The sequence below is a fragment of the Martes martes genome, assembly GCF_963455335.1.
Source record: "Martes martes genome assembly, chromosome: 18".
Classification (NCBI taxonomy): Eukaryota; Metazoa; Chordata; class Mammalia; order Carnivora; family Mustelidae; genus Martes; species Martes martes.
This window is the reverse complement of record NC_137906.1, coordinates 10,776,569-10,804,284: the sequence shown is the minus strand read 5'-3', so window position 1 is coordinate 10,804,284 and position 27,716 is coordinate 10,776,569. Positions and strand designations below refer to the sequence as shown.

The window sequence follows — 27,716 nt, the reverse complement described above, 5'->3', positions numbered from 1 at the left end:
GGGTGTTACATGGTGGTAAGCGTTAATGGGGAAATCGAAAGCAGTGAAAGGGCTTTGAAAATGTGTGGGTTGTATACCGGGTAGCCAGTGACTGAGGTCGGGAGCTAGCTGCAGGTGAGAGCACGAGCCATGCCTCTGTCTGGAGGAAGAATGTTCCAGGCAGAGGATCAGCCATCCCTGAGGCGGCAGTGTGCTCGGTGTTTTTGGGAAGCTGAGTGGCAGCCATACATACGGCCGGAGTAGCATGAGCCAGGGGAGAGTATGGGAGAGGTAGGGCAAGGAGGGTCGGGGAGGGCAGTCAGATGGACAGATGGAGGGGGATCCTGAAAGCATTTTAACGTCTTTGGTCTTTTACTCAGAGCAAAGTAGGAAGCTTTATAGGATTCTGAGCTGAGGAATGCCGTGATCTGACTTACATTTTAATGGACCACCGCAGTTGGCCCATCCATTAGGAATGGATGGAGGGAGGAAGAGGCAGAAGCAGGGGGGACAGGTGGTCAAACAGCCAGGAGGTGATGGTAGCTTGGAGGGATAGTAGCAGTGGAGATGTGAGAAGTGGGCCATTTCTGCTTCTGTTTTGAAGGTGAAGTCAGAATTATTTGCTGATAGAGCGCCTTGGTGAGTTCTCAGCCTTATCAGTGGATAGCAAGACTATAGCTTTTTTTAGTAGTGATCTTTGGTTAAGACAGAAATGTTTTCAATTGTAAACGCCTAGGTGATATTGAAAAAGCCAGAATGTTTTTCTTTTTTTAAATATTGTGTGAACATTTGGGCCTATTAGTGTGACATTGAATTTTGTTAGATTCCTCATTCCATGAAATTTGCCTAAAATGCTTTTTAAAGCAATTTTCTGGTTTTAGGATCCTTGTGAGGATAATTCTCATATCCAGAAGATAAGGTATGTGTCAAATACTTCTGTGATTGTGCAAAGAGTAAAACGTCTGAAAGAAATTAAGATTAGGAACTGATCCTGAATTCATTAGAAACTAATTTTGAAGTTAAAAATAATGTAGTTTGGGTAGTTTATCAAAATTAAAAGCTTTATTTTCAGAAATTAATGACTGCTCCAAGATTTGCTTTACTTCTCATTCCACTTATGCCCTCCCTCCCCCATTCTGTGTGGATTCCATAAGCCCCACTGTTTTTTGGTTTTTGTTTTTTAATTTATTTTTCCAATGTTCCAGGATTCATTGTTTATGCACCACACCCAGTGCTCCATGCAGTACGTGCCTTCCTTAATACCCACCACCAGGCTCACCTGACCCCCCACCTCCCTCCCCTCCAAAACCCTCAGTTTGTTTCTGGAATTCACAGTCTTTCATGGTTTGTCTCCACCTCCAGTTGCCCCCAACTCCCTTCTCCTCTCCTTCACCCAATGTCCTCCGTGTTATTCCTTATGCTCCACAAGTAAGTAAAACCATAAGATAATTGACTCTCTCTGCTTGACTTATTTCACTCAGCATAATCCCCAGTCCCATCCATGTTGATAAAGTTGGGTATTCATTATTTCTGGTGGAGGCATAATATTCCATTGTATATATGGACCATATCTTCTTTATCCATTTGTCTGTTGAAGGGCATCTTGGCTCTTTCCACAGTTTGGTGACTGTGGTCATGGCTGCTATGAACATTGGGGTACAGATGGCCCTTCTTTTCACTACATCTGTATCTTTGGGGTAGATACCCAGTAGTGCAATTGCAGGGTCATAGGGTAGCTCTATTTTTAATTTCTTAAGGAATCGCCACACTATTTTCCAAAGTAAGCCCCACCGTTAATTCAGAGCACTGATACATAGTCTTTGTCGGGGGAACAACATTGAGTTTTGGCTCTATGTAGGAAATGCTAGTTTAGAATCTATAACTCATTAAGACATTTTTCATTGAGAAAACTAAGTAAATTTATTGTTGAGCTCAGCTAATCAGCTGTTGCCTGTTAGTTGTCCTTAGTATTCCTGCTTTAAAACACTGATAATTTCTAATTGGAATACTAATTACTGGTAACATACTTGATTAGCGATCCCTTTGCCATCTCTGGTTTTTCCCCTTGCTATCTTTATTACATGTTGATTTGCTTAGCAAATAATTTTCTTCCTAGAGCATGAGAAATTTTGTTTTGGCTCATCTTTTCAAACCATCGTAATTCAGTGATCAGTAAGGTTGGGCAGGTTAGTGATACAGCGAGTGTGAACTATCCTGGGCACCTGGTTCTTTCGTGTTTTAATATTGATTGATGGTTTGTATTTCACCTTTAGGTCCAGGGAAATAGCCTTTGAAGCCCAGACTTCACGTTACCTAAATGAATTTGAAGAGCTTGCCATCTTAGGAAAAGGTGGATACGGGAGAGTGTACAAGGTTGTTTTCCACAAATCCGCTTTGACCTCCTACTCTGAGCAAATGTATTTTGAGTTGTTCTCATGATGATTATTTAAAGTGCTCTAAGGGAAGTTCCTAGAAATCATGTGTGTGTACTTTTCACTAAGATTTGTCATCTCTAGGGAAGTGGGCAGGCTTTAACTTTTTCTAACCACATTGGTGGTTTAGGCAGATTCTGGAAACCGCATTAATTTACTTAAAAAGGTATCACGGAAGAAAGCTGTGCTTTTGTATTTTGGGCCTCACGTGGTTCTTTTGCTAGCATTTCCATTTTTCAGACCTCGAGTCTCTAGGAGTCAAAGTCTCAGTGCAGTTTGGAAGCTTCTAGTCTAGCTGACTGTGGCGGAGTTTCCTGGACATAGTAAAGACACTTGTCTCTTGCTTAAATTTATCTCTTGAGCTAGTTTGGATCCTAAGCTCGGGTTAGAATAACTTGCTCTATTCAACTGAATTTAATGACACAAATATTTTTTCTCTTTTCCTCTACTTTTTAGGTCAGGAATAAATTAGATGGTCAGTATTATGCAATTAAAAAAATCCTGATTAATGGTGCAACTAAAACAGATTGTATGAAGGTATGCTTTTTTTAAGTGTATTTATTTTGAATAATTGGGTATTTAGATCCTTTTGAAAGAGTTATGTGTGTGTGCGTTTGACAGATACTAGGTGTTGTGGATTGCTAAGTTCACTAAAAGTGGGTCACAGTAAAATTAACGGGAAAACCAAATTTTTATCTGACTTAATTTTTGGTTTTTTAAAAAAAATTTTTTTGAGAGTGCGAGAGAGTAAATGGGGAGGCGAATAGGGAGAGAGAGAGAATCCCAAGCAGGCTCCATGCTGAGCATGGAGCCCAGCATGGGACTCGATCTCACAACCCTGAGATCATGACTTGAGCTGATATTAAGAATCAGACGCTTAACTGACTGAGCCACCCAGGTGCCCCTCTCTAAGCCACCTGGGTCTCCTGTCCTGGACACAGTGGTGACAGCAGGACTGGACTCATTAGGAGGAATGAAATGAGAGAATGAACATAAGGGGGCTATGAAAAGTAGAAAGCACTAGATATGTGTCAGTTAACTTGCTGCTGTAACAATTCCATTCTTCTCTCAGAAATACTCCGATTATTTTACCATAGTTTAGATTCCTTGTTCGGATGCATTTTTATTGTTTCGCTCTGGAACAAGTAATATCTGATGCCGGGCACATTGAACAGGTGGTCAGTAAAGGCCCGATCTAAGTGCTTTTCCTCTTCAGGTACTTCAGGAGGTGAAGGTGCTGGCAGGCCTTCAGCATCCTAATATCGTAGGCTATCATACCGCTTGGATAGAGCATGTTCACGTGGCCCAAACACGAGGTAAGCCCTCGCAGGTGGTGTAGCTGCGGGGTTGGCAGACGGCGGCCCGTGGGCCGAACCTGGCCTGCCCCTGTTTCAGTGCCTCCTTCGAGCCGAGAGTGTTTTCTTCCATGTTTAAATCGTTTAAAAGGAATCGGAAGAATACTTTGTGTGAAAGTTATATGAAATTCACATTTCATGTCAATGAATAAAGCGTGTTAGGACCCCAGGCTCATTCATTCGTGTGTTGTCTGTGGCTGATGTTGTACCGCCACAGCTGAACCAAGTAGTTGCACGATCCTGGAAGGCCTGTAAATCCTACAACACTTATTCTTGGCCCTCTACAGAAAGTTTCCCTCTGTCCCCACCCCCCCGCAACCAGCCCAAGGCCCAGGCCCCGGGCCCGTAGTAGTAGTTGTAGGAGTCATGGAATGGCCGTTTTTATCATTCCTAAAATGTGCCAGGCATTTGAATAAACAAGCTAGGATGCTTGAAGGTGGGTTTTTTTTGTTTGTTTGTTTGTTTTTTTTTGTTTGTTTTTTTTTGCAGATGGAGCTTCTGTTCCGCTGCCATCTCTGGAGGTGATCTCCGACGAAGAGGACGATGGGTATGTGGACCGGTGTAGTTTGACACGTTAGATGTAACGGTTCCCCTGCCCTGGGTTTTCTTCATCTTTTTGCTCGTTTTCATTACAACGTGTTAAATGGCTGCTGCTTCTCAGCTAGTTCGGCCATTGTGGTTAATACATATTGTTGCTAGAGAGATCTGATGCCAGGGGCTCCCACAGTTTACCAGTGAGATTTATGTAGGCATGAGGGACAGCTGAGTTCCTCTTCATCTTTTTTTACATTGATTTTTATCTTTGCCATTTTTCCCCCCCTCCAGAAGTCAGCATGTTCAAAATGATGAAAGTAACAGCTCATCCATTATCTTCGCCGAGTTCACCTCAGAAAAAGAAAAGTGTTTAGGAGAATCTGGCCTTGACAATCAGAATAACAGATTGGTGAACTACAGCACCAGCTTGATCACAAGGGATGCCAGTGAACTCGAGTCATCCAGTTTGCTCCCAGGAAATGGTTTGGTGGATTTGCCTTCCAGATCCATTGTTGAACACCAGCTGCCACTTAGGCATCATTCCGACTTGGAAGAGAATTTCACATCCACCGGGGAATCTTCTGAAAACTTAAGTTTGTTGGGGCAAACAGAGGTAGATTACTTTCCCAGAATCTTCTCGTGATTTGATCCTCACCCATGGTGATAGTGTGGAGGACCTGCGACTAGATGTGGCCTCCCTTCCACCCCAGCTGACTACGTGCTTCCCCCGCCCCGCCCCGGCTTCCCTCCCTTACTTTTCATCTGTGTTTGTCACCCTTTCCCCTCCCCAAGTCCCCCTGGCCTGTGGCCCTTGTGTTGGGTCTTCGCTCCTTTGCTTAGTTAGTGCCTGCTAATCCTTTCCTGGGCACTTCTATTTCTCCCAATTTTTGCCCCCCGGAGTTGGAAGTACTGTTCACACTGTTTCTGTCGTGTGTTCATATCATGCTATGCAGATATATTTATGCGCAAAGGCCTTCTCTATTTTGGAATGTGACTTTGGGAGAGAGGAGAGGCGAGATCAGGTCTGTTTTTCAGGACACTCTCATTGAGGGTCACCCCTGTATGCTGGTGAGACTGCCACATACTCTCACCAGTGTGGAGTCTTAGTGTTAAAAAGGACCTTGAACGCTAACAAGCCTCTGTATACTCTGGCATGCTGGGATCACAGAACCGTGTATGCTGTCTGTGTACGCACGTGCTGAATTAATTCTTGTTGCCCAGGGTTATGTGGCTCTGTGCATGTGCTTTTTATGAGACACAGAACTTGGAACAGAGTCACCTGAAACATAGGACTTGAGTTTGAGGGACTGTTCATCAGAACCATTCCATTTCTCCGCACTACATGTGGGAAACTTTCCTTGGTTCCTAAACACATGCGCTATCGTGAGCTTGAGTTGTGCTTGCCTTTTCTTTGGACAAGTTATTTAAGGACACAGCGAGCCTCCAGAACACCTCTCCTGAGGTGCTTGGAGAGCAGTCAGGTGGCACGCAGCCATTCTCTGATGCTGTGTCTGAGCTTTAGAAACCATGCGTGTGGCGAGCAGGCCCGATGCTTTCCGCACCAGGGCCTCAGTGTCCTCGTCGGGAGCTTGTCCCGCTCCGCAGCCAAGCCTCCCCTTGCCCGCTCGCGCCCTGACACACCGTTTGAGGCGTTCCTTTCTTCCTCTGTCTCCTTCACTTGACTTTGGGCTTCTTGGGCAGACGTGTGTCTGTTGTCTCTTTCCTGAGCACAAGGCCCCCTGCTTGGCCTGGCGGAGGCAAGTATCTGTTGACTGAATGCGTAATGTTCCCCAGGTGCGAGCCGGCCATGTCATCCCCCAGGTGCAGTACTACCTGATGCTGCACATCCAGATGCAGCTGTGCGAGCTCTCGCTGTGGGACTGGATAGTCGAGAGAAACCAGAGGAGCCAGGAGTGTGTGGACGAGTCTGCATGTGAGTACCGGTGGGTCTGGGACAGCAGGCTGGGGGATGGGGCCACGGGCAGGCCTTCCGATGTGGGAACTACCTGCAGGGGCTTAACGGGGGGCGGGGCGGGGGGGGCAGGATCACCTTTTTGAAACAAACCATTGTGCTTATTTCACCGTTTTCAAGAACATCCAGGTATTTGGAAGTTAATTGTCTTTGAGATGAAGACATAGTTTGTGGATATCCAAGGAGTTATGTGCTAGAATTTAGGTTAATGATTTGGGTAGAAAGGTCTTTTAGAATTTATTTATTTGTTTGTTTGTTTGTTTGACAGAGATCACAAGTAGGCAGAGAGCCAGGCAGAGAGAGAGGGGGAAGCAGGCTCCCTGCCGAGCAGAGAGCCCGATGCGGGGCTTGATCCCAGGACCCTGAGATCATGACCTGGGCCCAAGCAGAGGCCCAACCCACTGAGCTACCCAGGCGCCCCTAGCACTTTTTTAAGGAGGAAATTTAAATATTTTATTTTTTAAACTTGACAATGTGATACTCTTGCAAAGAGACACCTTTGAAGAAACTCTTAAAGAAGGGTAGGTGGTGAAAAGTTTGTCTCTTAAGATCCAGATCTCCTTCCTTCCCTTGCAGTTAGATATCCCCTAGAAATACTGTTAGGCTGATAATTTTTAAAATTATTGTAACACTGGCTCTCAACTTGTGCCGCACAATAGAATCCCCTGAGGAGCTTTAAAAAAGATGTTGATAAGCCAGAGTAAGAGAAAGCAGGTGGAGAAAGACGACCACCACGACTTTGGCTGAGGTGACTGTGGCTGGTGTTCAAGGTCAGCATCAGCAGTGAAAACCATTCAGTGTGTGACCTTGAGAAGGTGTGATGAGAAGGGCATTTTATCTCTGGGGTCTTTCTCCCCAAAACCCGTAATGCCAGTCTAATTGTAAGAAAACGTCAGACAAATCCCAGCCTAGGTATATTCTATGAAATATCTGACCGGAACTTCTCAGAACTGTCCAAGGTTCTCATAAACAGGAAAAGTAAGAAGCTGTCACCGAGAAGCCTCACGAGACCTGCCCACTAACTGTAATGCGGTATCCTTGATTGGAGCCCTAGAGCAGAGAAAGGACATTAGATGAAAACTGGGGAAGTCGGAATAAAGTGTGGCCTTGCATCCATCTTGGGGCATCAACTGTGACAGATCAGTGTACCGTACCAGTGTAGGTGTTAATAATGGGAAACTGGGTTGGGGGAGTAAATGGGAACTGTACTATGGTCTCAGTGTCTCTGCAGAGCTAAGATTGTTCCAACAAGTAAAGTCTATTTTTTTTTTTTTTAAAGGATTTGTCAGGGACCGTACCAGCAATTTTTATATAATTACGGGATAGGGCTTGGTCTTTGATTTTTTTTTTTTTTTTTTTTTTTTTGAAATTCTCTTGTCGGTACTAAAGTGTAGCCGGAGTTGTAAATCACTGTATTCAGTGATCAAAACTGGGGATGCAAGTGACCTGATTTTAAGTAAAGACCCAGCTAAATATTAATTATTAATCGTTTGCTGTTCACTCCTATACATTCTGACATTTTATTTGGTCTAAAATATAGGTCACTTAATACACCCAGAATCTTAGATTCGCTTCCTGGGGAGGCAGAAACAGAAGGCCTCCCTCAAGACTCAGGCCTCTCCTCGATGTTCCCCATCTCTTCCCTGGACAGGATACGCCAGCCTTTGCTCAGTTCAGTCGTGGCAAGCAATAAGCGGGGGTATTTTCAGTTCCCTGTGAAGTTATAGTCTCTGCTGCGTGGTAGGTGCAGATGTCTCTATAAAAAGAAGAATGGGGGCTCCTGGGTGGCTCAGTGGGTTAAAGCCTCTGCCTTCGGCTCAGGTCATGATCCCAGAGTCCTGGGATCGAGCCCCGCATCGGGCTCTCTGCTCAGCAGGGAGCCTGCTTCCTCCTCTCTCTCTGCCTATCTCTCTGCCTACTTGTGATCTCTCTTTCTAAAATGAATAAATAAAAAAATCTTTAAAAAAAAAAAAAGAAGAAGAATGGTTTATTGAAGTCCTGTATCAGTTCATCTTTAACCTTCCATTTGGGAAGTAAGTAATGAGTCCCTCATGATGTATTGGGGTAACTGATTTTCACCATCCAGGACAATGAGCCTTTGAACACAGGGCAAGATACATAGGTTACTTGCTCACATGATGCATGTTTTTCTTTGAAAAGTATTTTTAAAAGGTTTAACTTGGTCATGTTCCCCGCGGGTGCATACCTTCCTTCGACTATAGTTTTATGTCAGTCATCGCCAACGACCCATACGTGATAGAACCAGGCTTGAATCCTGGCTCTCACACTCACTGGCGGTGAGGTTTGGGGCAGGTTGGGTAACTGCTCTCAGCCTGTTTCCTCCGCCGTGAAATGTGGATCATCGCATTTGATGGGGTGTGAGGATTGAAGCGCTCAAGGCAGAGGATGTGTTGCTGAGGGAATGGAAGCTCTTACCTGTTCAGGCCCGTGTACAAGGGCCCGCTGTTTGGCTGTGTTAGGTGGGTTAAAATGAGAACCTGCTACAGACCAAAGGAAGGTAGTTGTTCTGAGTGGCTGTGAGAGTCCCAAAGCCCTCCTTCATCTGTAGACAGGAGGCTGCCGCTCCAGCGTGAGGGGCGTGATGGTGGCCGTGCTGGTAGGTGGGCCTGCTTCCCCCTCTCTCTCTGCCTGCCTCTCTGCCTACTTGTGATCTCTCTCTCTGTCAAATAAATAAAACCTTAAAAAAAAAAATAGATGAATTAAACCATTTACTTCCTACCCCCTTTGGTATTCATTTGTCAGTCATTGTTGGAAAATGGAACATTTCAAATCTTCCGCATAATGGGAGCTCACGGCTTGAGTTAACATAATTTATCTTTTTTCTGATTCCATAGTTTGTAACGACGTCTTTAATCCGCAGTAGGCTTAGGCCTTGTTAGGATTTGTTAGTGTTCAATCCCACAGTGTCAGGGGTTGAAGGAGATTTAGACCCTGGTTTTATCCAGCCATCTTATGCCCGAGAGTGGTTTACAAGGGAATTAACACAGGGGCTCTGGGTGACATTAGTGACGCTAAGTCCCTTCACGAGGGCACTAGTTGGTGATGGTTTCTTTGCAAACTGAGGGGCCCTTCCTGCTGATTTTAAACCATTTTGGAGTGTTGACCTTGTTGGAAATCTGAATTATGGTAATGGATTTAGAACCATCTGACATTTAGATGTTAATGCAATGGGTAAAAAGAGAAATAAAATTTCCTTTTTTCCTTCAAGGTCCTTATGTCATGGCCAGTGTTGCAACAAAAATCTTTCAAGAATTGCTGGAGGGTGTATTTTACATACATAGCATGGGGATCGTACACAGAGATCTGAAGGTAAGTGCTTTGTATCAGGGAGGATGTGATGTTGGTTCATGAGTTAAATGAAGTTACTCTCTTTTCATTTACTTAGGGAGTATCATTGTTTTTATATAAATCATCATTCCATGAGTCCGGAACTCCAGGTTCAATTTATTTTATTTTTTTAAGATTTTATTTATTTGTCAGAGAGAGAGAGCAGCGAGTGAGTTGCAGGCAGGCGGAGAAGCAGACTCCCTGCTGAGCAAGGAGCCCTATTCGGGGCTCGATCCCGGCACCTTGGGATCACGACCCGAGCTGAAGGCAGATGCTTAACCTAACCGAGCCACCCAGGCATCCCTAGATTGAATTTAAAGGCAGCGATCTTTGGGCATTCAGAAGTTCTCTGTGGAGAATAGTAGTGTTTTTCGGGTAGCGAGTGTGCTTTGGGTGCTCATGTAATAGATGATGTTAAATGTATTTAATGCTGATGAAAATCCTCACCTTTTTTTAGCCTCAGAGGTAAAATGTGCTTCTATAGTTATGTAACATAAAGGAAATTAAACATGGGCAGTTTTCTGCTGTTTAAAAAAATCTATGATTATTCCAGTTTTTATCCACAAGAGACTATCAAGGGACAGAAAATAGATTTACTTCTTTGGCAGAAGAGTTTTAATTTGCTTACTTTTTGAACAAAGAAAGTAGATTATGGAAAGTGCCTTTAAAGGAATATTTGGGAACAAAAAGTTAATGTGCAAATCATTTTATTTTTTGGAAAAAAGTTTAAGAACCAGTTTGTACATCTGGGAGGAACACGGTGATGAGTGTTTTCTGGGTACAAGTCTAGCCAGAGAATGGGGTGTGAGTTACTGAAATTCTATGGCTGGTGAAACCTTGAGGTCCTATTTCAAGAGGTATGCTAAGTCATAATAACCATATAGAGAGTTCCAGATCTTTACTGGGAGAAGTTGCTTTAAGTGTTGTTTGTATTTGTCACCGTAAATGTTTCTGATGTGTCTTTTACAGATGTCCTCTAGGGATAAGGGTTTTTGAGCTAACTTTATTAGGGTTTCCCTTAAGAGGCGGAATTCTGGTAGCATGATTCCTGCAGGTAGAATTCCTTGGTTATTGGTCAGTCTCACAGGGTAGGAGCGATAGAGGAGCCTGGCAAGGAGCCCCGTATCCCTTATGTTGGAGCTGCGCTGGAGGTACATGTATATTGGAGACTCCCCATTTCTCGTTAATATGTTCACGTTTGCTTCAAATTCGAGCAGGAGGTTGATGATGGCCTCTCTGCCTCCAAAACACGCCTCATGGATAGCTGTTTGACCTTCGTGGTCCTGGGCATTTACTTTGGCTCCGTGAATTAGCAGCAGACGGATGCAGCCCACCCCCGCGGCCAGCAGCCTGCCTGCTTTGCTCGATGCGGTGCACACCGCCAGCTTGAGGGCCGTGCTCCCCGTGGAGGACACGGCGCAGTTCACGTGGGCGCCACAGGCGATCAGCGTCTCCATCATCTCCTTATTCAGTATGTCAGCAGCCACGTGCAGGGGTGTCATGCTGGATTCGTTAACAGCGTTGACATGGGCGCCATTTTGGGCTAAGATGGAGAGGACTGGGTAGGTCCCGTAGGTTATGGCCAGGTGCAGGGGTGAAGGCTTGTTGCTGTTGTCCACTCGAGCGTTCACCTGAGCTCCGTGTTCGCACAGAATGCGGAGACACATCACAGCATTACTCTGAATGTCTGTCAGGATCCTTTGGATTCTGTTCCCTGGTTTTGTCCACGTGATAGAGGTGATTGGCCAGTGCAGTAGCATCAGGTGAAGTGCGGTGAGGCCTCTTGTGTCCCTAGAATAGTGATTGATGGCAGATTACACTGTATTCACAGTGGAAACAGTTCTGTACAAAGACTTAAGGCAATGTTTATTTAAAGTGATTCCCCTCACCTGCTTCAAAGAAATGTTTGTAAGTCTGCGTTTGTTTCTTAGGATATAACAGCATTTCAGGGGGAGCTCAGGTGCCATGAGGGTTTTGTAATGGCCATCATGTGCTCTCCTGAAATCTCAGGGTTGCCTCCAGAATTCCTTTATTTTGGCAGAGAAAAGGCAAAGTTTGTTACAAACACCTGATTGCTTCGCTGAAGTTTGAAACTGATTTGTAGTTTATGTATATTTATTTAACATAAGTCCCCACGCTAGGGAAATGGTAAACATCAACGAGTCCCTGCTTTTGTAGGGCTCGACCGTCCAGCATGACAGACATGGAACGTATTGTAGTAATTAGGTCAGTATTGCAAATGGGCAAAGTTCTAAGAGGTAGGAATGCCCTAGAGGGTGCCTAGAGGAGCCCCTGTGTGTCGGTGATGTCCAGCCATGGAAGACTGGGAGAGGGTCTGCAGAGTTGGGCAGGGCCATGCAGGGGTAAGGGTTCCAGCCAGACAGGCCGGCGGGCTCTTCTGGAGCGTGCTCAGGATTTGGGGCTTTCCTTTCTGTTAATGTTACGGGGGCAAGAAGTCGTACAGTTTTCACACCATGTGATTCTCCATTCCTTAGATCCTATCTGTTGGTACTTGGTGTCAGGCAATGGTTTAGGTGGTGAAGACTATTGGTGCACGAGATAGACTCGTCTTTGATGAAGTGTTCTTTCCGGTGGTGGGGAATAACAAGAAAATGCATTGTCTGTTTCTGTTAACTTATTTTCCATACCTAACTGAGGGTTTTAGCTCCCTGAGGGCTGTGGCCAGCACTTCATGCATTTTCCACAGCATCACTGCTCAACGCTTGAAGTGGGCTGACAGGCTTGTGTTCCTGCATCACTGCCGGTTTTCCCCAGTACCTCGTCTAGTCAGTAAGGAGATTGGTTCATTCAAGACATGGTCATGGTGTTTTGGAGTCCATAACCCCCGAAGAATGGTTGAGTACAGACATGACCGGGGAGAGGAACATGTAAATCATGCGTATCTACATTTAGAACTGATCGCTGTTGAGTTGACTTACCTGACTTCCGGGTCAGCGCCATGTTCCAACAAACAGAGCAAACTTTGTGCCTTGCGGTGTTCGGCGGCCAGGTGAATGGGGAGGACGGGCTGCGTCTGCTTTGGGGGAGAAAGCAGACCACTTTACATGTAGGCCTGTGCAGGGAGAAGCAGTCGTTGTGTACGCCTGCTCTGTCAGAGGAAGTAAGTGTATTTAGTATCTCAGGTCAGTATTTTTCTGGTGTGTGCATTAGAATTTTCTTTTTGAGTGTTTGAAAAGAGCCCAAACCAGTGAGATTCATATAAAATCTGTGTTTTACATAAATGCATGTTTACCAATGCAACAGAAATAAATCACATAAAGCTTTGGAAGTTGATTCTCATGGAGAGCTCATAGTGTAAAATTAATGGTGATTGCTACTAAGTCACTTAGTCCTTAAATTAACCCACAGGGTGATTGACAAGTAGGTTTTGTGTTTTTTAAGACTTTGCCAAAGTCGGGGCGCCTGGGTGCCTCAGTGGGTTAAGCCTCTGCCTCTGGCTCAGGTCATGATCTCAGGGCTGGGATCGAGCCCTGCATGGGCTCTCTGCTCAGCAGGGAGCCTGCTTCCCCCTTTCTCTCTGCCTGCCTCTCTGCCTACTTGGGATCTCTGTCTGTCAAATAATTAAAATCTTAAAAAAAAAAAAAAGACTTTGCCAAAGTCATAGTATCAGTAGTAAAACCTGCATTTCCAGGGTTTCAAAGATAGCGTAGCGTGTCTTCCATGACTAGCAGGGCTATTTATCCTGGCTCTTAAAATACATCCGTAAAAAGTAGTGACTTTTATGGCATGACTGTAAGATACGGGAAGAAGGTCGGGTAAGGGAGACAGTGACTTTGGGGGGAAAAAAATTAAATCTAAAGGAAATAATCATTGTATAAAAACTCAGAAAAATGAAAAAGCGTATGTAAAAAAAGGAAAAAAATAATTCCTTCATACAGATGTAATCACCACTGGCATATTTGAGAGAACGACATTAATGGTCCACCAGGCAAATGGATTCTCGTCTTTTCTCATGTCAGCGTGTGTGTGGCAATTGGAAGGGGGGTGCTCAGGCTCGGAAGAGCCCTCCCTGGGCACGGAGGGTGCTGGAGGCGAACTGTCCCACCACTGACCGGCCCGTGGGGGCCCTGGGAGGTTTAGTGAGCTCACGGCAGCTAGGCTGGGGGCCTTCCGAAGCATGGTGTCTTTCCCCTGCAAGTGACAGAGCAGAGAGGAGGGTACCTGGTTCAGAAGCAGTCGGTGGCTGGTGGAGTTGGCCAGAATGGTCATGGGCTGGTTGACGGGGTGGCTTCTCAGAAGCACCTGGATTGCCTCGCAGTCCTCCCTCAGGATGGCCTCATGGAGTCTGGTGTGGAGGGCGGCAGCCGGCCCTTCTTCCAGGGCCTTCGCACTGCCAGCGACCAGCTCCCTGCTGCCTCTCTTGGTTATGTTGCCCATGAGCAGAACTTAAGAGTGGGGACTCGGAAGTTCAGGGGACACACGGGACAGAATTGTTCCACTTCAGTCTCATTGTGATCCCTTCAGTTCCATTCTAGAACTGTTCTAGAACTGTCCAGAGTCAGATCTGTGAACACGATTCATTTCTTTTTTTTTTAAGATTTTATTTATTTATTTGACAGACAGAGATCACAAGTAGGCAGAGAGGCAGACACAGAGAGAGGGGGAAGCAGGCTCCCCGCCGAGCAGAGAGCCCGATGTGGGGCTCGATCCCAGGACCCTGAGATCATGACCTGAGCCAAAGGCAGAGGCTTAACCCACTGAGCCACCCAGGCGCCCCAACACGATTCATTTTTCTCTCAGACCCAGCTTCTTCAAACTTTGTTCCCAGGTCATACAGTGCCAAACAGAAGGAGTTTTTTTGTTTGTTTGTTTAAGATTTTATTTATTTTTTAGAGGCGAGAGCACCAGCAGGGTAAGGGGCAGGCAGAGGGAGAAGTAGACTCTCAGTTGAGCAGGGAGCTTGTGTGGTGTTTGATCCCGGGACCCCGGGATCATGACCTGAGCTGAAGGCAGATGCTTCAAAGAGGGAGCCACCGAGACACCCCTTGAAGCAGTTTTTGGGACTTGACTTAATCACAAAAACGTACCCAAATTATCATCTTAGACATAGGGTTATTTCTGTGTTTTTTTCCATTTAGCTATTTAAAGAAAAAAGGAAGCTAAAAGAGGAATTTCTGCATGAAAATAGAAAATTAAAATTACTACATTTAAAGTAAGAAAACCCAACTTTTAACGTAAATATATTTTCATTTTGAGTGTAGACTCCCTCTCCCCCAATATGGGTACAGGATTAGTTCCATCAGGAGAAGTTTGGGGTCTGCCCCAGTTGCTTAAATGGTGCTAAACGCATACTTTTCATAGCATGACCTAGTTGCCCCCAACCCTGGCAAACATAAAAGAATCATCGAGGAGCTTTTAATAGTATCAAAGTTTTGGGCGCCTGGGTGGCTCAGTGGGATAAGCCGCTGCCTTCGGCTCAGGTCATGATCCCAGGGTCCTGGGATCAAGTCCTGCATCAGGCTCTCTGCTTCAGTGGGGAGCCTGCTTCCCACCCCCCCCCAACACCCTGCCTCTCTGCCTACTTGTGCTCTCTGTCAAATAAATAAATAAAATCTTAAAAAAAAAATTTAAAAAGATTTTATAAAAAAAATCAAAGTTTTCTCATTAAAAAATTAAAGAAAATCAGCCTTTGACTTGTTAGAGAGGACAGTAGTTTTTAGAAGCTTCTCTGGGGGCGCTTGTGTACAAGGTGTGCTCTGCGTTTTAGTGGTTCTCAAACTCGGAGTACTGTGGGGACTTTTACATAATATTGCTGTGTCCACCCGCAAGAATTCTGATTGTGTTGCTCTGTGGAATGGCTTGGACATTGGGACTTTTTTTTTTTAAAGCTCCCTTGGTGATTCTAATGGGCAGCCGAGTTTTAGAACCACTGCTCTGATTTTTAATTTTTGAGGGGCTACTCGCTCCTGAGTTGAAAACTTTTAACATCTACGCATTTTTACTGTTTTAAGAATACCAATGAGTTGTTCTGTGTGTTTACAGCCCCGAAATATTTTTCTTCATGGCTCTGATCAGCAAGTGAAAATAGGAGACTTTGGTCTGGCCTGCACAGACATCATCCAGAAGAACGCAGACTGGATCGCTCGGGATGGGGAGAGTAAGTTTATTCAGGTTGCTTTCTTTTTTTTTTCTTTTTCCTTCTCTTCTCTTCTTTTTTCTTTCTTGCTTTGAGAAAAAAAGAAACATGACTGAACTTGCCAGTATTTGAAGAGACTCTTAGACTTAATGTAATAGCAAAAGTAAGGTAAAGACAAGAAAGCAGCCGTCGTTCCCTACGGTGCCCTGCTCGAGTCCGTGTTCCTTAGTGTTGACAGTGGGAACTCTGCAGCGTTTAATATTTGGCTTTTCAAATTACAGGGACACCCATGCACACGTCCAGAGTGGGGACTTGCCTGTATGCTTCGCCTGAGCAGCTGGAAGGATCCAAGTATGACGCCAAGGTAGTATTGGCTGTTTTCCCCCGTGGCTGGGCTTGCGCTGCTGGCCTGGTGACAAAAGCACTGTAAGTGCAGTGGAAGGGCTCGTGTTGAGGTGTGTTTGGAGGAAACAGAGTAGGGTAGGTTGTCTGTTACATCCAACTGCCGCTAACAGGAAACCTCACTTTTTACCTGAATCTGACTGCACTTCCAAATCTGTGGGTGTCCTAAATTATTTTTGAAGTGAGCTTGTCTTTTAAAATGTCAGGAAGTTCACGTCAGGAAGCCAGAATTCCCAGAAGCCTGTTTCTGCCTGTCTGTCTTCTGTTCCCACAAACACATGCTCACTGATGTAACAGGACGAGTGGCGCTTGCCTCCCTTTGAAGCAGAATGAAGATACTGAAGAGATTTAATCCATTTTGTTCCTTGAGGGAATGGTAAAGGAAATCCTTTTCTCAAAAGAACAGCCTAATAAGTTTTCTTCCTCTTGATGAATCATTTAGTTTTTTTAGTGGCAGGGCATGAACTGTCAGAGAAAGACCATGGCTCTTCCTCAAATCCTACTTGGTAAAGACCTTCCTGGAAAAACGATTTCAGGAAAAGTAACACAGATTTGATACAGTGTCTTCAACTTTACCAGAATGCTTTGCTGTGTGTGGAGGCAGAGGGGAGGGGAGCAGGCCTCGGGGACGCCGACCCCTGCAGCTCGCCCCAGCACGTGTGAGCTCCCATCTCTCGGGCAGGCCGCTCCACACCAGGATCGTCAGGGAGTGCTGGGGGGGTCACTGGTATGGGAGCGCCTGGGCTGCCCCTCACCCGGCCAGCCTTTCTGCCTGTGGATGCCCCTTCTTGGTATTGAAGAGATGGGGATTGTGACGGTACCGGTCAGGTCTCCCTCAGGGCCATGATTCTAGGCAGCAGACACTTGCCTCTGCGAGGGTTAAGCTCACCCACCGTGTTCCCTGCACCGTAGGGTCTGTAAATCGTCCTTAGAAATCTTGTGTTTGAGAGGATGGTACACGGAAGTGGAGATGTTCATCTCTCTTTGTGTTTCCCCACTAAATTCTCTCTCCCCCCGCTTTTTCCAGTCAGATATGTATAGCTTGGGTGTGATCCTGCTAGAGCTCTTTCAGCCGTTTGGAACAGAAATGGAGCGAGTGCACGTTTTGACAGGTTTAAGAAGTGGTCAGATACCCGAATCCCTCAGTAAGAGGTGTCCCGTGCAAGCCAAGTATATCCAGCACTTAACTAGAAGGAACGCATCTCAGAGACCGTCTGCTGTTCAGCTGCTGCAGAGCGAACTTTTCCAAAATTCTGGAAATGTACGTACATACATTTTTTCTTTCTTTCTTTTTATTTTTTTTAAAATTTATTTTATTTTTTTTATTTATTTATTTGACAGTCAGAGATCACAAGTAGGCAGAGAGGCAGGCAGAGAGAAAGGGGGAAGCAGGCTCCCTGCTGAGCAGAGAGCTCGATGCGGGGCTCGATCCCAGGACCCTGGGATCATGACCTGAGCCGAAGGCAGAGGCTTTAACCCACTGAGCCACCCAGGAGGCCCTCTTTTTTTTTTTTTTTTTTTGTTTTCTTAACCTTTTTTTTTTTTTTTTAATTTTTTTATTTTAATAAACATATAATGTATTTTTATCCCCAGGGGTACAGGTCTGTGAATCGTCTGGTTTACACATTTCACAGCACTCATCATAGCACATACCCTCCCCAATGTCCATTTCCCCACCACCCTCTCCCATCCCCCTTCCCCCCCGCAACCCTCAGTCTGTTTCTTGAGATTGAGTCTTTTATGGTTTGTCTCCCTCCCAATCCCATCTTTTCATTTTTTCTTTTCCTACCTCCCCCCAAACCCCCCCACCTTGCATCTCCACTTCCTCATATCAAAGAGATCATATGATAGTTATATTTCTCTGATTGACTTATTTCGCTAAGCATGATACCCTCTAGTTCCATCCAAGTCGTCGCAAATTTTTTTTTTTTTTTTTTAAGTAATTTTTATACCCAAACCCACAATCCTGAGATCAGGAGTCACGTGCTCCGCCAACTGAGCCAGCCGGGAGCCCCGAGGAAAATACTGAGGAAAACATGAAGCTTGAATTAGAATTTAAATTGTGAATCCAGTTTCATGAAGAACAGTTGAGTTTAGAGTAAGGTTTATGGAATTAAATTCATTCTCATAGTTCCCAGAAGCACAGTCTTCATAGTCCAAGTAAGCAGGGTGAGCACGGCCAATGTACATCAGAATTGCGTTTAATGAGATCCCCAAGTGATGTGCCTCCACAGTGTGTGAGCCACAGTGCGTTACATGCACTGGTCCTCAGAGTGTAGTCTCCAGGCCACCAGCATAAAATCCTTGGGGACCTGATGGACTTCTCAGGCCCTCTCAGCTGCCCTGGCCTATTAAGGGAGAAGTCTGGGGGCAGAAGGGGCCACGGCCCTTGTGTAATAGGCACCTGAAATCATTCTGATGCACACTGGTCTGGGTGCTGTTTGTAGTAACTGTTCCGCTGATTTATTTTCTGTTTAAGGCTTACTAAGTTTCGGGTAAAACCGTGAATTTTACTAGCTTCAGTGGTAAACAGGAAGGTGTAGTGTCTTTGGAAACAGATGTAGTGATTAAATTGATCTCCTGCTATGGAAGGGATTTTCTAACTGCCAGTTAAGTTAGTTTTTAGAGACCATAGTTATTTGGCACTTACGGTGTTTCTCTCGTAGAATTTTTTATCAAACAGCCTCCACATGCCTATAGAAAGAAAAGTTATGTGGACAGGTGGTCTTTGGTTTGCGTGATCGTTGATTACAGGACTGTGAAAATGACCACGCTGAGCTCAGACCACAGCAAGGGGATCTTAGTAATCCACGGGAAGTTACGGCTGCCCTGTGACCTTCAAAAGTGTTTCTCAGAATATTAAAAACTGTCAGTTTGCAGAGGTATGTGGAAGTGAAGCAAGTGGTAAAACTGCTCTTTATTTAGTGCCCTGTAATTAAGAATTGACATGCTCAAGAGTGGTTTGAACACTGCCTGCCCGCAGCTCGCCATAGAACCTAGGATACAGAGGGAGGGTCTTTTCTAGGCCTTGGTGAACTGTCCACTCCTTTCTAAGCTTGGAGCAGCGACCCAGGTTTTATCCTTTGCACTTTCGAAGTTGTGAGCGACCTCTGAGAGTTCTTTCCGTGTGAATTTTGCTGGTGTCAGTTTCTCTGGGACACCGTCATCCTTTTCCTCATTTCTGCTAAGTCCTCTTCGCCTGGTCCTGGGGCCGCACACCCCGAGTGTCCGGCGGCAGGAGCAGCGTCCCCTCGGCCGGCCGTTCCTTCTCTAACACCGCACAGTGCAATTTGATGTCGCCACCAGCCTCCTTGCTTTCCCCTTAGCTTGCTGCTCTTCCGTCTTTGTTGGCCAGTCCCGCGTTGTCAGGACACACGGAGGCGACACAGCTACACACGTGGCCTGGGTGTGTGCCGTGAGAAAGTGATGGCTGGCCCGTGGTGGTGACATGCGTCGTGGGCTGAGGCGCTGAGTTAGTAACGGAGCCTTGGGGACCCAACGCTGGTGCGGCTTCGCGAACTGCGGGGCCTGGAATTCAGGCGTACCGGGCAAAGGGAGGTAGGCCTGTATATTTAAAACGGAAGAGGCCATTTTAATGGAACTTGAAATTTTCTCTTGACAGGTTAATCTCACTCTACAGATGAAAATACTGGAGCAAGAAAAAGAAATCGAAGAACTAAGGAAGCAGCTGAGTCTCCTTTCCCAGGAGAGAGGGGCCAAGGATGACATGAAAGACACGGGTGTGCCTGACCGGCCTTAATTAGGCTCCGTAAATGAGAACGTGCACTTCTCGTTCTCTGGTGAACTGGAATGTAAACTTTGTGTTAGAGAATAGATGGTATAGTTCTATTTAGTGAGCCTGGATAAGACTTATTAAAATTGTAGAAGTTCTCCCAGACTGTGTCCTTAAGGAACTCTTTTATGATCCAGCACGTTGAACTGAAACCTGCTCTAAACTAAACGTGTTTTGCTCTCTTCCTGCTCGTATCCCACAAGCTCCTGGTTTTTAGTGTCACTGTCCAGTCTCTAAGAGACTGTTTCCCCTTTGAACGCTGCCCATCACCAGGTTGTCCTCTAGAACATCATTCCGCGCAGATCTGGGTACGCGTCCCTACCCTGTCACCGCGCGCACCCCAGCCTGCACCGGCCGTCACGGCCGCCCATCGGCTACCAGGAAGACGTCCGAGGAGCTCACTGCCCGGCTCTCAGCAGCACAATGTACCTCCTCCAACCTTCCTGCTCTCTTCCTTCCACCTGGCATCACTCCAGACTCATGCCCTTTGTAAGCTTTGTGTCTCTTGCCCCCGATTCTCTAAATCATCCCAAAGTAGCTCTGGCAGGACTGTTCCTGTTTTCGCCCCCGTACCGTTCCCACAGCGTCCCCTTTACTCAGCACTTGCCACTGACCCATGTCCCTCAGAGGCCCTGATGGGATTCGTTCACTTTTGCATCTCAAAGAAACGTCTGCACACTGGCACGTGCCCAGGACGTGGCTGAATGTTAAATAAAGTGAAACCCACAGATAATAGGATGCCTTTATTGATTCTAGGCAACTGGCCGAAACACACTGATTTTAGTACAGGTTCCTTTACCCACGACAGGCCCGAGGCAGCACCGTTCTCGCAGTCAACCTTTTATAGTTACGGAAACTCACTGGAGGAGCTTGAGGGCGGTGTTGAAGGGTGCCAGGTTTTCGCACGCCCTCATCCACTTCTGCACGTTGGCCGGCACCGTCCCTCCGCAGCCGCCCGTCTGCTGCAGCACCGACCACAGCACCACGTCGGCCACAGTGAGTTCATTCCCCACCAGCCAGGGGCTCTTCCCGAGAGCGGAGTTCATGGAGCGGAACACGGCGGCTTTCTCTTTACTGCTGCCCTCTTTCAGCTGAAAGACTGCGATATCCACCCAGCTATCTATGAGGGTTAAATTTACGGCGTCCTGCTTCTGGCCAAACAGAGAGAACAGAAACCGTGCAATGTTCCCTTCTCCTTCGATGGGACACATCGTTTGGACGCTGAACTTCATCTGAGTCTTCGGCACTGAAAGGCAAGAAGCACACGGTGTCTGGTAACGGCCTCAACGACAAATGGGGAGAGGGCAGGTGCTGATGATTGGGAACTGGTGGCAAAGGGACGAATTTTCATAAACATCACGTTTTGTCTGGTCTCCAAAACGTGTTTGATCAAGAAAGTTTGAACTGGATATTTATAGAACGCAAGCTCTATGTTAAAAAAAAGTCACCATTTCTGGTATTTGATTATGACTATTTTCAAGCAAGAAGGGACTGCAGACCTATTTTCCAACCTCTGTGCCTCAGAATTTAGTTGCAGGACGAGGACTGGAAACCAGGAGTCCCAGGAGTCTGCCCTCATAAGGCTCATCTGTGCTCCTTTTCCAGAACCAGCCCACACACTTCCTAGACTTGCAGGGACTGTGACGCGACAGCAAGTAGCTGAAGAACGTCCTGGTCCTGGCCCCTCGCTGCCTCTTACTGAAGTCAGGGGGCCCCTCTCATTTCAGAGCCTGTGAGCCCCGCCCCGCCCCCTCTGCTTACCGTTCTTCCAGATCAGAGTAAAACCCAGCTGATACTCGTGCCGGGGCTGGTTTTTGGCCTGCTCGCCAAAGCACCTGAGGAGGTTTTCTGGCACGCTCTGGACTGCGGAGTGCGTGTGCACGGTGGACAGGACCCTGTAGTGATCGCACAGCAGCCTGTGCAGCACCAGCAGGGACAGGGGAGGGGAGGCCGGGTTCGCGTTGATCACGATGTCTTTCAGTGCCCCGTAATCCTGCAGGGGAAGCCCAAACACAGCGCAGACCGTCAGCAGCCACCTGAGTGCCTGGAGTTGTCCCCGGCACTGTTCTCAGGGCCTCCCCTGGGTTACTGAACGGCGTCCTCAGCGCCCACTATCACCCCACCTCCCGGCTGGGGAGGCAATCTGACAGCTCACGGGGCTCAGTATGAAGTGGAGCAGGGATGTGAGCCGACTCCAGCCCTGAACCCCAGCGCTGTGGCCCCCCGACAAATAAAAGGTTGACTTTGCTGTGAAGTCAGTAAAACAACACAGGAGGAATGACACTGTTCCTAAGTTATTAAAAAAAAAAAAAAACCAACAACATATATGCAGTCACCCCATTTACCAAATCTTTCGACACCTGACCACCCGACAGCATGGTTTCTACGTGGGTTTGCCTGTGAGTCAATGAAGAGTTCCCTGAATAAGGACCTGGTTCCAAATGTCACTGGTGATGGCAAGCAGGCAAAGTCTGAAAAACTCCGCGTTAACGAAAGGACTAAAACATACTGCCTTTTTAGATGCAGACTATTTTATGTGTTTACTCTATAATGAACTCCTTAATACCATGGGGGCCAAATTCAAATTCCTTGGCTTTCTGTACACAGCCCGGCACGATCTAAGAGTCTTATCACTACCGACCTAAGCCCATCACGTCAACCTATTCATGAATGCTTTGTAGTTCTCTAAACTCGATGCTATGCCTTTGGAGGTATCAAAATTCACCTTAAGCACTGTGTGCCTGGAGAAGCCTTCCCAGCACCTGAGACACTGGCACAGCTCTGCCTGATCACTGATTTGTCAACTAGACTGGCTCCCTGGGGGCTTGGCCGGGTCTCTGGGTTCTCGGTGGAGGCAAACGTACCAGGTGATCAAAGAACCTGAGTGCAGAGGGTCAAGGTCACCCGGGAGACCCTGCAACCCTGCCTCTACCTGTTAGGTCTTCACGCAGTAGCACTTCTACAATCAACTCCAGAGGATTCTTGGGATTCTTTCGTACTCTCAGTAATACCACTTAGAAATGAGATACTCTTTTTTGCATATCAGACTGTCACCTAAATTAGCCAAAGCCTGCAGACTGATCTTTAGAAGTGGCGGATGCAACTTAATTCTAAGACTGCAAACTGAAAGTAGCAAAAGACACCTGACCCATGAGATGGCCTGGGCTGTCAACACTCGGATTCGGGCTGCTCGCAGAGTCAGGATGGACTCGCTGAACCTGAGAAGCACTGAGGGGACACAGGTCTGTTTGTCCAGGCTTGGAGGCTGCTGGAGTGACGCCTATCTCTGGCCTGCGTCACACACTGCCTGGAATGGTGGGGAGCTGTAACTCAACTCCTATCCCTGCCTAGGGATCCTCCCAGTTCTTCTCCACTGGGTCTGAGAAGTCAAGCAGCTTTAGAACTTGCTTTGGCTTCGCTCATAGCTCAAGAATCTCTTCTATACAAAGGCACAATCATTTAGGGTAGGAAAAAAGAACATGCTCTCCGTACCACCTTTGAGAACTAGAAAAACCAAAGCTTGAATCACATGAGCACAGTTTCCCAGCACTAACAACTAACAGCACCTAGCCGCTGGCGTTCTCTACAGATCTCCAGATGGACTCACCTTTCCGAGCACTGAATTTAAGTCCAACGTGCTGGTCGAGAAAGCAGTGGGCTCATCAGCTTGGATTATGTTGGTTACATCCACATCTGCATCTGGTGTCTGAATCATCTTGGAGAGGCCATCAACGGCAGCTTTCAGTTCGTAGAGACGTTTTAAAATGTCATCTTGGCGGGACTCAAGAGCTTGAAGAGAAGGGTCAGATTCTTCCTAAACAAAGCAACATCAAAGCGTTCATTTCCTCTAATATCATGGCAGTGTTCAAATTTGATCAGTTGTCTTCTACTGAATTCCATGAACTCATCAAACCCCCCCACCTCTGAAAAGATATTAAAACGAGACAGCAGAATCATCTCGTTTTTCCCACAGTCCAAGAGGTCCTGCAAAGGGATCCCGAATGCTTTAAAACAAAAACACGTGACTGAAAGCCATTTTGAAGCTGTAGGACTCGTATTTCAGGTAATTTAAGAACAGCATGGAAAGTGAACCCAAATCATTGTTCTTTATTCTTAATGTCAAATCAGTTCAAAATACTTTGCTTATTTAACAAATAGAAAAACATTGGGGGGGCAATGAGAATGTAACTTAGTGATTTATACCAATTGAAGGGAAAATGGACCACAAGGAGGCTGAAGAAAATGTGTCATTTGACTTGGGAATATAAGTCCATGGGGTCAGATGATCAATTTCCCCACGTCATTCTCCACACAGTACTGACACTCTTCTATCTTAGAATCATCCAGAACTTTTTCACTGCTGAAATGTAGAACTTACGAAGTATGGAATGCTTATGTCCTTTGTTCACTGAATCTTTGCATCTTTCTTGCCTGGTATAGTGACTGCTACAAAGTAACCAATAACATTTGCTGAGGAAAAAAAAATCTCAAATCTCTACAGACTTATTTATTTTTTTTATTATTATTTTTTAAAGATTTTATTTATTTGACAGAGAGAGAGATCACAAGTAGGCAGAGAGGCAGGCAGAGAGAGGGGGAAGCAGGCTCCCCACTGAGGGAAGAGCCCGATGTGGGGCTCAATCCCAGGACCCTGAGATCATGACCTGAGCTGAAGGCAGAGGCTTAACCCACTGAGCCACCCAGGAGCCCCTGGAATCCACTGGCTTCTAAGTTTGCCACGGGGCACCTGGGTGGCTCAGTGGGTTGAAGCCTCTGCCTTCAGCTCGGGTCATGATCCCAGGGTCCTGGGATCGAGCCCCACATCGGGCTCTCTGCTCAGCGGGGAGCCTGCTTCCTCCTCTCTCTCTCTCTCTCTCTGCCTGCCTCACTGCCTACTTGTGATCTCTGTCTGTCAAATAAATAATAAAAATAAAATCTTTAAGTTTGCCTCAGCTGTCACTGCCCAAGTTCAAGACACCACTTTCACTTGGCCTGCTTCCACCGGTCACCTCTCCAATCCACTCCTAAGATGGCAGCCAGAGAGATGAAAACAAATGTGGATCACATCACTGCTCTTCTGCGTTAACCTCATAGGCTCCTTGCCTGAAAAGCAAAGCCCTTAACTAGGGTTGAGAAATAGCCTGTGTGACCTGTCCTCTGGCCATCTGCTCTCCAAAACGCTCCCCCTGTGTGCTCCACTCGCTGTGCTGTCCTTTGGGTCCCTAAAACCCACCACGCCCCCTTCTGCCACAGGGCTTTTATTCTGTTCCCTCCACCTGGGACACTCCTCCCTCTTCTAATCTGCACTTTCTCACCTCCCCTAGCCTGCTGCTCTTGTTTAAGACCAACAGCAAAGAGAGCGCCTGGGTGGCTCAGTGGGTTAAAGCCTCTGCCTTCGGCTCGGGTCATGATCCCAAGATCCTGGGATCGAGCCCCATGTCTGGCTCTCTGCTCAGCGAGGAGCCTGCTTCCCTTCCTCTCTCTCTGCCTGCCTCTCTGCCTACTTGTGATCTCTGTCAAATAAATAAATAAAATCTTAAAAAAAAAAAAAAGACCAACAGCAAAGAAATGTAAGATGACTGACCTATAGTTAGAGCAAAGAAGCATAAAGAGTTACTCCAGCGTGCCGAGGAATTAATTAGGTCCTGACTGGAAATAAGTCTGGGTGCAGGGTGTGACAGGTACGGCTGCTGTAGTATCTGTCTGTTCCTCAGTGACAGACCTCGAGGAGCAATCCAGTCCCTTTTAGCCGGTCTGATTTGTGCACTGTGTGTGCACCAGCTTGCTCAATTCTACAAACGGAAGTAGGATCCCTGATGAACCCGGGCAAGGAAGTGCCTACTGGATTCCCCACCCCAGTCAGCATAGTAAACAACGCATGAAACAAATCCTGCATTTGTAACGTGGCCTGGGACTGGGAGCCCTGGACAGCTCGGTTTCACCTGTCCTGATATGAGGAAATGCTTGATATCTGCTTTACCTGTACCCCGTCCCTTGTTTTCCTGCTCAGATTAGGTCATGCCTGGGTATATTGTGTTCATTCATTTCTTTTATACGCATTTCAGGAACAGTTTATCCCTTGTGTTGCTCCTATCTGCCTGTGATATGCTTGATTTCTAATTATTTGTCTATATTGTTATCATCTGCTAAACAAGTGGGCCTGGGGGTCTAAGTTAGAAGCTCACAGTTGAAAGGCCGTGGAAGTTAAGCAGCACACTCCCTGCCCCGCCAAAAAAAAAAAAAAAAAAAAAAAGGTCTCGGTATCAAATGAGATGTGACACTTCCCACTCTGGGTCTGAGTTTTGTTTTCAGTTCCCTGAGGCGGTGCACTTGAATGGCTGTGGATCATGGTGCTATTTCTGTCTTAGCTCCCTCATGAGACAACAACTCTGTCACTGTTTGCCAACGAACCCAACCACCAGCCTTCCAGTCTAGGCAGAAGACGCAAGACAAAGTGAAGGAGGGGGCCCCTGGGTGGTTCAGTCAGTACCTCAGCTCAGGTGGTGATCTAGAGTTGTGAGTTGTAGCCCTGGGCCTGCAGCCTACTTAAAGTGAAGGATAACACCCCGAGAGAAAACGGACTACAAAAACCACCCGTTCCCGCCTCTTCAGCCGGAACGGACCTAAGCTTGTAAACCCAAGACGTGCAATTTGCAGCCAATGAAAACCAGAAAGGCTTGGGCAGACACTTTACAAAAGAGACCACCAAAATGACCCGCCAACGCGACAAGGCGCTCCAGTGATTCAGAAGTCTGGAAGACCTGAACTAAAAACTACATGAGGCTCCCACGGTGCACCCACCAGCGTTGGGGAGGGTGTAAGCACCAGGAATTCCGCGCCCACGGCCGAGCAGCACACAAACCTGCGCACACGCCGCTCGGGGGAGCGGTTTACCCGGTCCAGGTGAACACAGCCCCGGCCTGGCAGCCGGCAATCCCACCCCTAGCCCCAGCTCCGGTGCACGCCCCTGGTCTGCAGTACGGCTCGCCGCGCACCGAGGCTGAACCGCTCCCAGCGGCCCCGGGAGCCAGGTCAGCGGAAGGCAACCCGACACGGCGGGGCGCAGGGCGCAGACTCAGGACACACGGACCACCGAGGCCGGGCACTCGGGGCGCTGACAACGTCCTGTTAACTTGGGTGACTATGGGGTTCGCTTTAGAATTCCTCAAAATTACGTGCTCCTCCCTTTTCTGTGGCTACAATTTGGCAACAGAAAACGTTTAGTAGCCATAAGCGGAAACAGAAACAGATACAAGAGAAATAACTCTTTAATAAACAGAAGGCGCACACGGAGCTGACGCAAGCGTCGGGCCGGGGTACTGCCGCCAGGTCGGATCCCAGGTCCCCCAGATCCTCAACCCCACTGGCCCGGCCACCACGCCTGCGCACTGGGTGGAAGACGGGCGGATGAGACTAAGCGCCTGCGCACTGGACAGGTTGGGGGGGGCAAAAAAAGTACTTTCAGAGCGGGTGGGGGCGGGGCGGGGCCGCGCTGTCCTACCTGCACGTGGCCTGCGTCCGGCGCCGGGCTGCCTGTCCTGCCGTGCACGTTGGGGAGCCGGTACATGCAGGTGGGAAGCTCTACACGGAGGGACGCGCTGCCACCGTGATAAGGCTTTACCTGGTACATCGGCATCCTGGGAGCCGAAGAACGGAAGGGGGCGGGTGAGGGACACGAACGCTCAGAAACCGTCGGACACCACGAGAGCCTGCAGCCACCTCCTTTCCGATCCGGCTGCGGCCTTTCGGGAAAGTGCAGTCCGTGCGGTCTAATTGGCCCGCGCCCTCTGGACGTCACAGCCTC

At 47.1% G+C, this 27,716-nt stretch overlaps 3 protein-coding genes across 8 annotated transcripts in view; 1 reads left to right on the top strand and 2 right to left on the bottom strand.

Moving 5' to 3' along the window:
* EIF2AK1 (eukaryotic translation initiation factor 2 alpha kinase 1) overlaps positions 1 to 20,647 on the top strand; it is a 28,331-nt gene extending 7,684 nt beyond the window's left edge. Inside the window, exons 4-15 of one of the 3 annotated variants that reach the window (XR_013968388.1) lie at positions 861 to 898; positions 2,253 to 2,352; positions 2,868 to 2,948; positions 3,628 to 3,727; positions 4,256 to 4,313; positions 4,592 to 4,913; positions 6,095 to 6,233; positions 9,502 to 9,602; positions 15,624 to 15,738; positions 15,999 to 16,081; positions 17,151 to 17,380; positions 19,742 to 20,647. Coding sequence is in view for 2 of the 3 variants with exons in the window: in XM_080829961.1 (XP_080686087.1) it covers positions 861 to 898; positions 2,253 to 2,352; positions 2,868 to 2,948; positions 3,628 to 3,727; positions 4,256 to 4,313; positions 4,592 to 4,913; positions 6,095 to 6,233; positions 9,502 to 9,602; positions 15,624 to 15,738; positions 15,999 to 16,081; positions 17,147 to 17,380; positions 19,742 to 19,879 (1,509 nt within the window). In the remaining variant the exon portion in view is untranslated. Of the gene's footprint in view, positions 1 to 860; positions 899 to 2,252; positions 2,353 to 2,867; positions 2,949 to 3,627; positions 3,728 to 4,255; positions 4,314 to 4,591; positions 4,914 to 6,094; positions 6,234 to 9,501; positions 9,603 to 15,623; positions 15,739 to 15,998; positions 16,082 to 17,146; positions 17,381 to 19,741 lie in introns of all 3 variants that reach the window. The other 2 variants (XM_080829962.1, XM_080829961.1) reach the window with 2 other exon arrangements.
* ANKRD61 (ankyrin repeat domain 61) lies at positions 10,466 to 14,018 on the bottom strand (the record flags this gene model as incomplete). 2 transcript variants are annotated; one of them, XM_080829963.1, is made up of 3 exons in its annotated part: positions 10,466 to 11,411; positions 12,560 to 12,657; positions 13,803 to 14,018. In XM_080829963.1, 3 exons carry the CDS (start codon positions 14,016 to 14,018, stop codon positions 10,466 to 10,468), a joined length of 1,260 nt encoding a protein of 419 aa, XP_080686089.1. The 2 variants fall into 2 exon arrangements, with proteins under 2 accessions (XP_080686089.1, XP_080686090.1); XM_080829964.1 differs by having other exon boundaries at positions 12,560 to 12,654.
* On the bottom strand, positions 20,641 to 27,673 carry AIMP2 (aminoacyl tRNA synthetase complex interacting multifunctional protein 2). 3 transcript variants are annotated; one of them, XM_080829966.1, is made up of 4 exons: positions 27,534 to 27,673; positions 23,520 to 23,726; positions 21,674 to 21,905; positions 20,641 to 21,158 (listed from the first exon to the last, which is right to left on the bottom strand). In XM_080829966.1, exons 1-4 carry the CDS (start codon positions 27,546 to 27,548, stop codon positions 20,770 to 20,772), a joined length of 843 nt encoding a protein of 280 aa, XP_080686092.1. In that variant the 5' UTR covers positions 27,549 to 27,673; the 3' UTR covers positions 20,641 to 20,769. The 3 variants fall into 3 exon arrangements, with proteins under 3 accessions (XP_080686092.1, XP_080686091.1, XP_080686093.1); XM_080829965.1 differs by having other exon boundaries at positions 27,414 to 27,653; XM_080829967.1 differs by having other exon boundaries at positions 20,645 to 21,158; positions 23,520 to 23,722; positions 27,414 to 27,581.
* Positions 27,674 to 27,716: the final 43 nt, after the last annotated feature.

What these genes read in the sequence shown, in the direction of transcription:
- AIMP2 (XM_080829965.1), bottom strand. Translation starts at nt 27,548, where the DNA reads ATGCCGATGTACCAGGTAAAGCCTTATCACGGTGGCAGCGCGTCCCTC. An exon ending in CGGACGCAGGCCACGTGCAG is followed by an intron (nt 23,727 to 27,413) that starts GTAGGACAGCGC and finishes TGCTTTGTTTAG; the next exon opens with GAAGAATCTGACCCTTCTCT. An exon ending in TAAATTCAGTGCTCGGAAAG is followed by an intron (nt 21,906 to 23,519) that starts GTGAGTCCATCT and finishes CTTCCCCTGCAG; the next exon opens with GATTACGGGGCACTGAAAGA.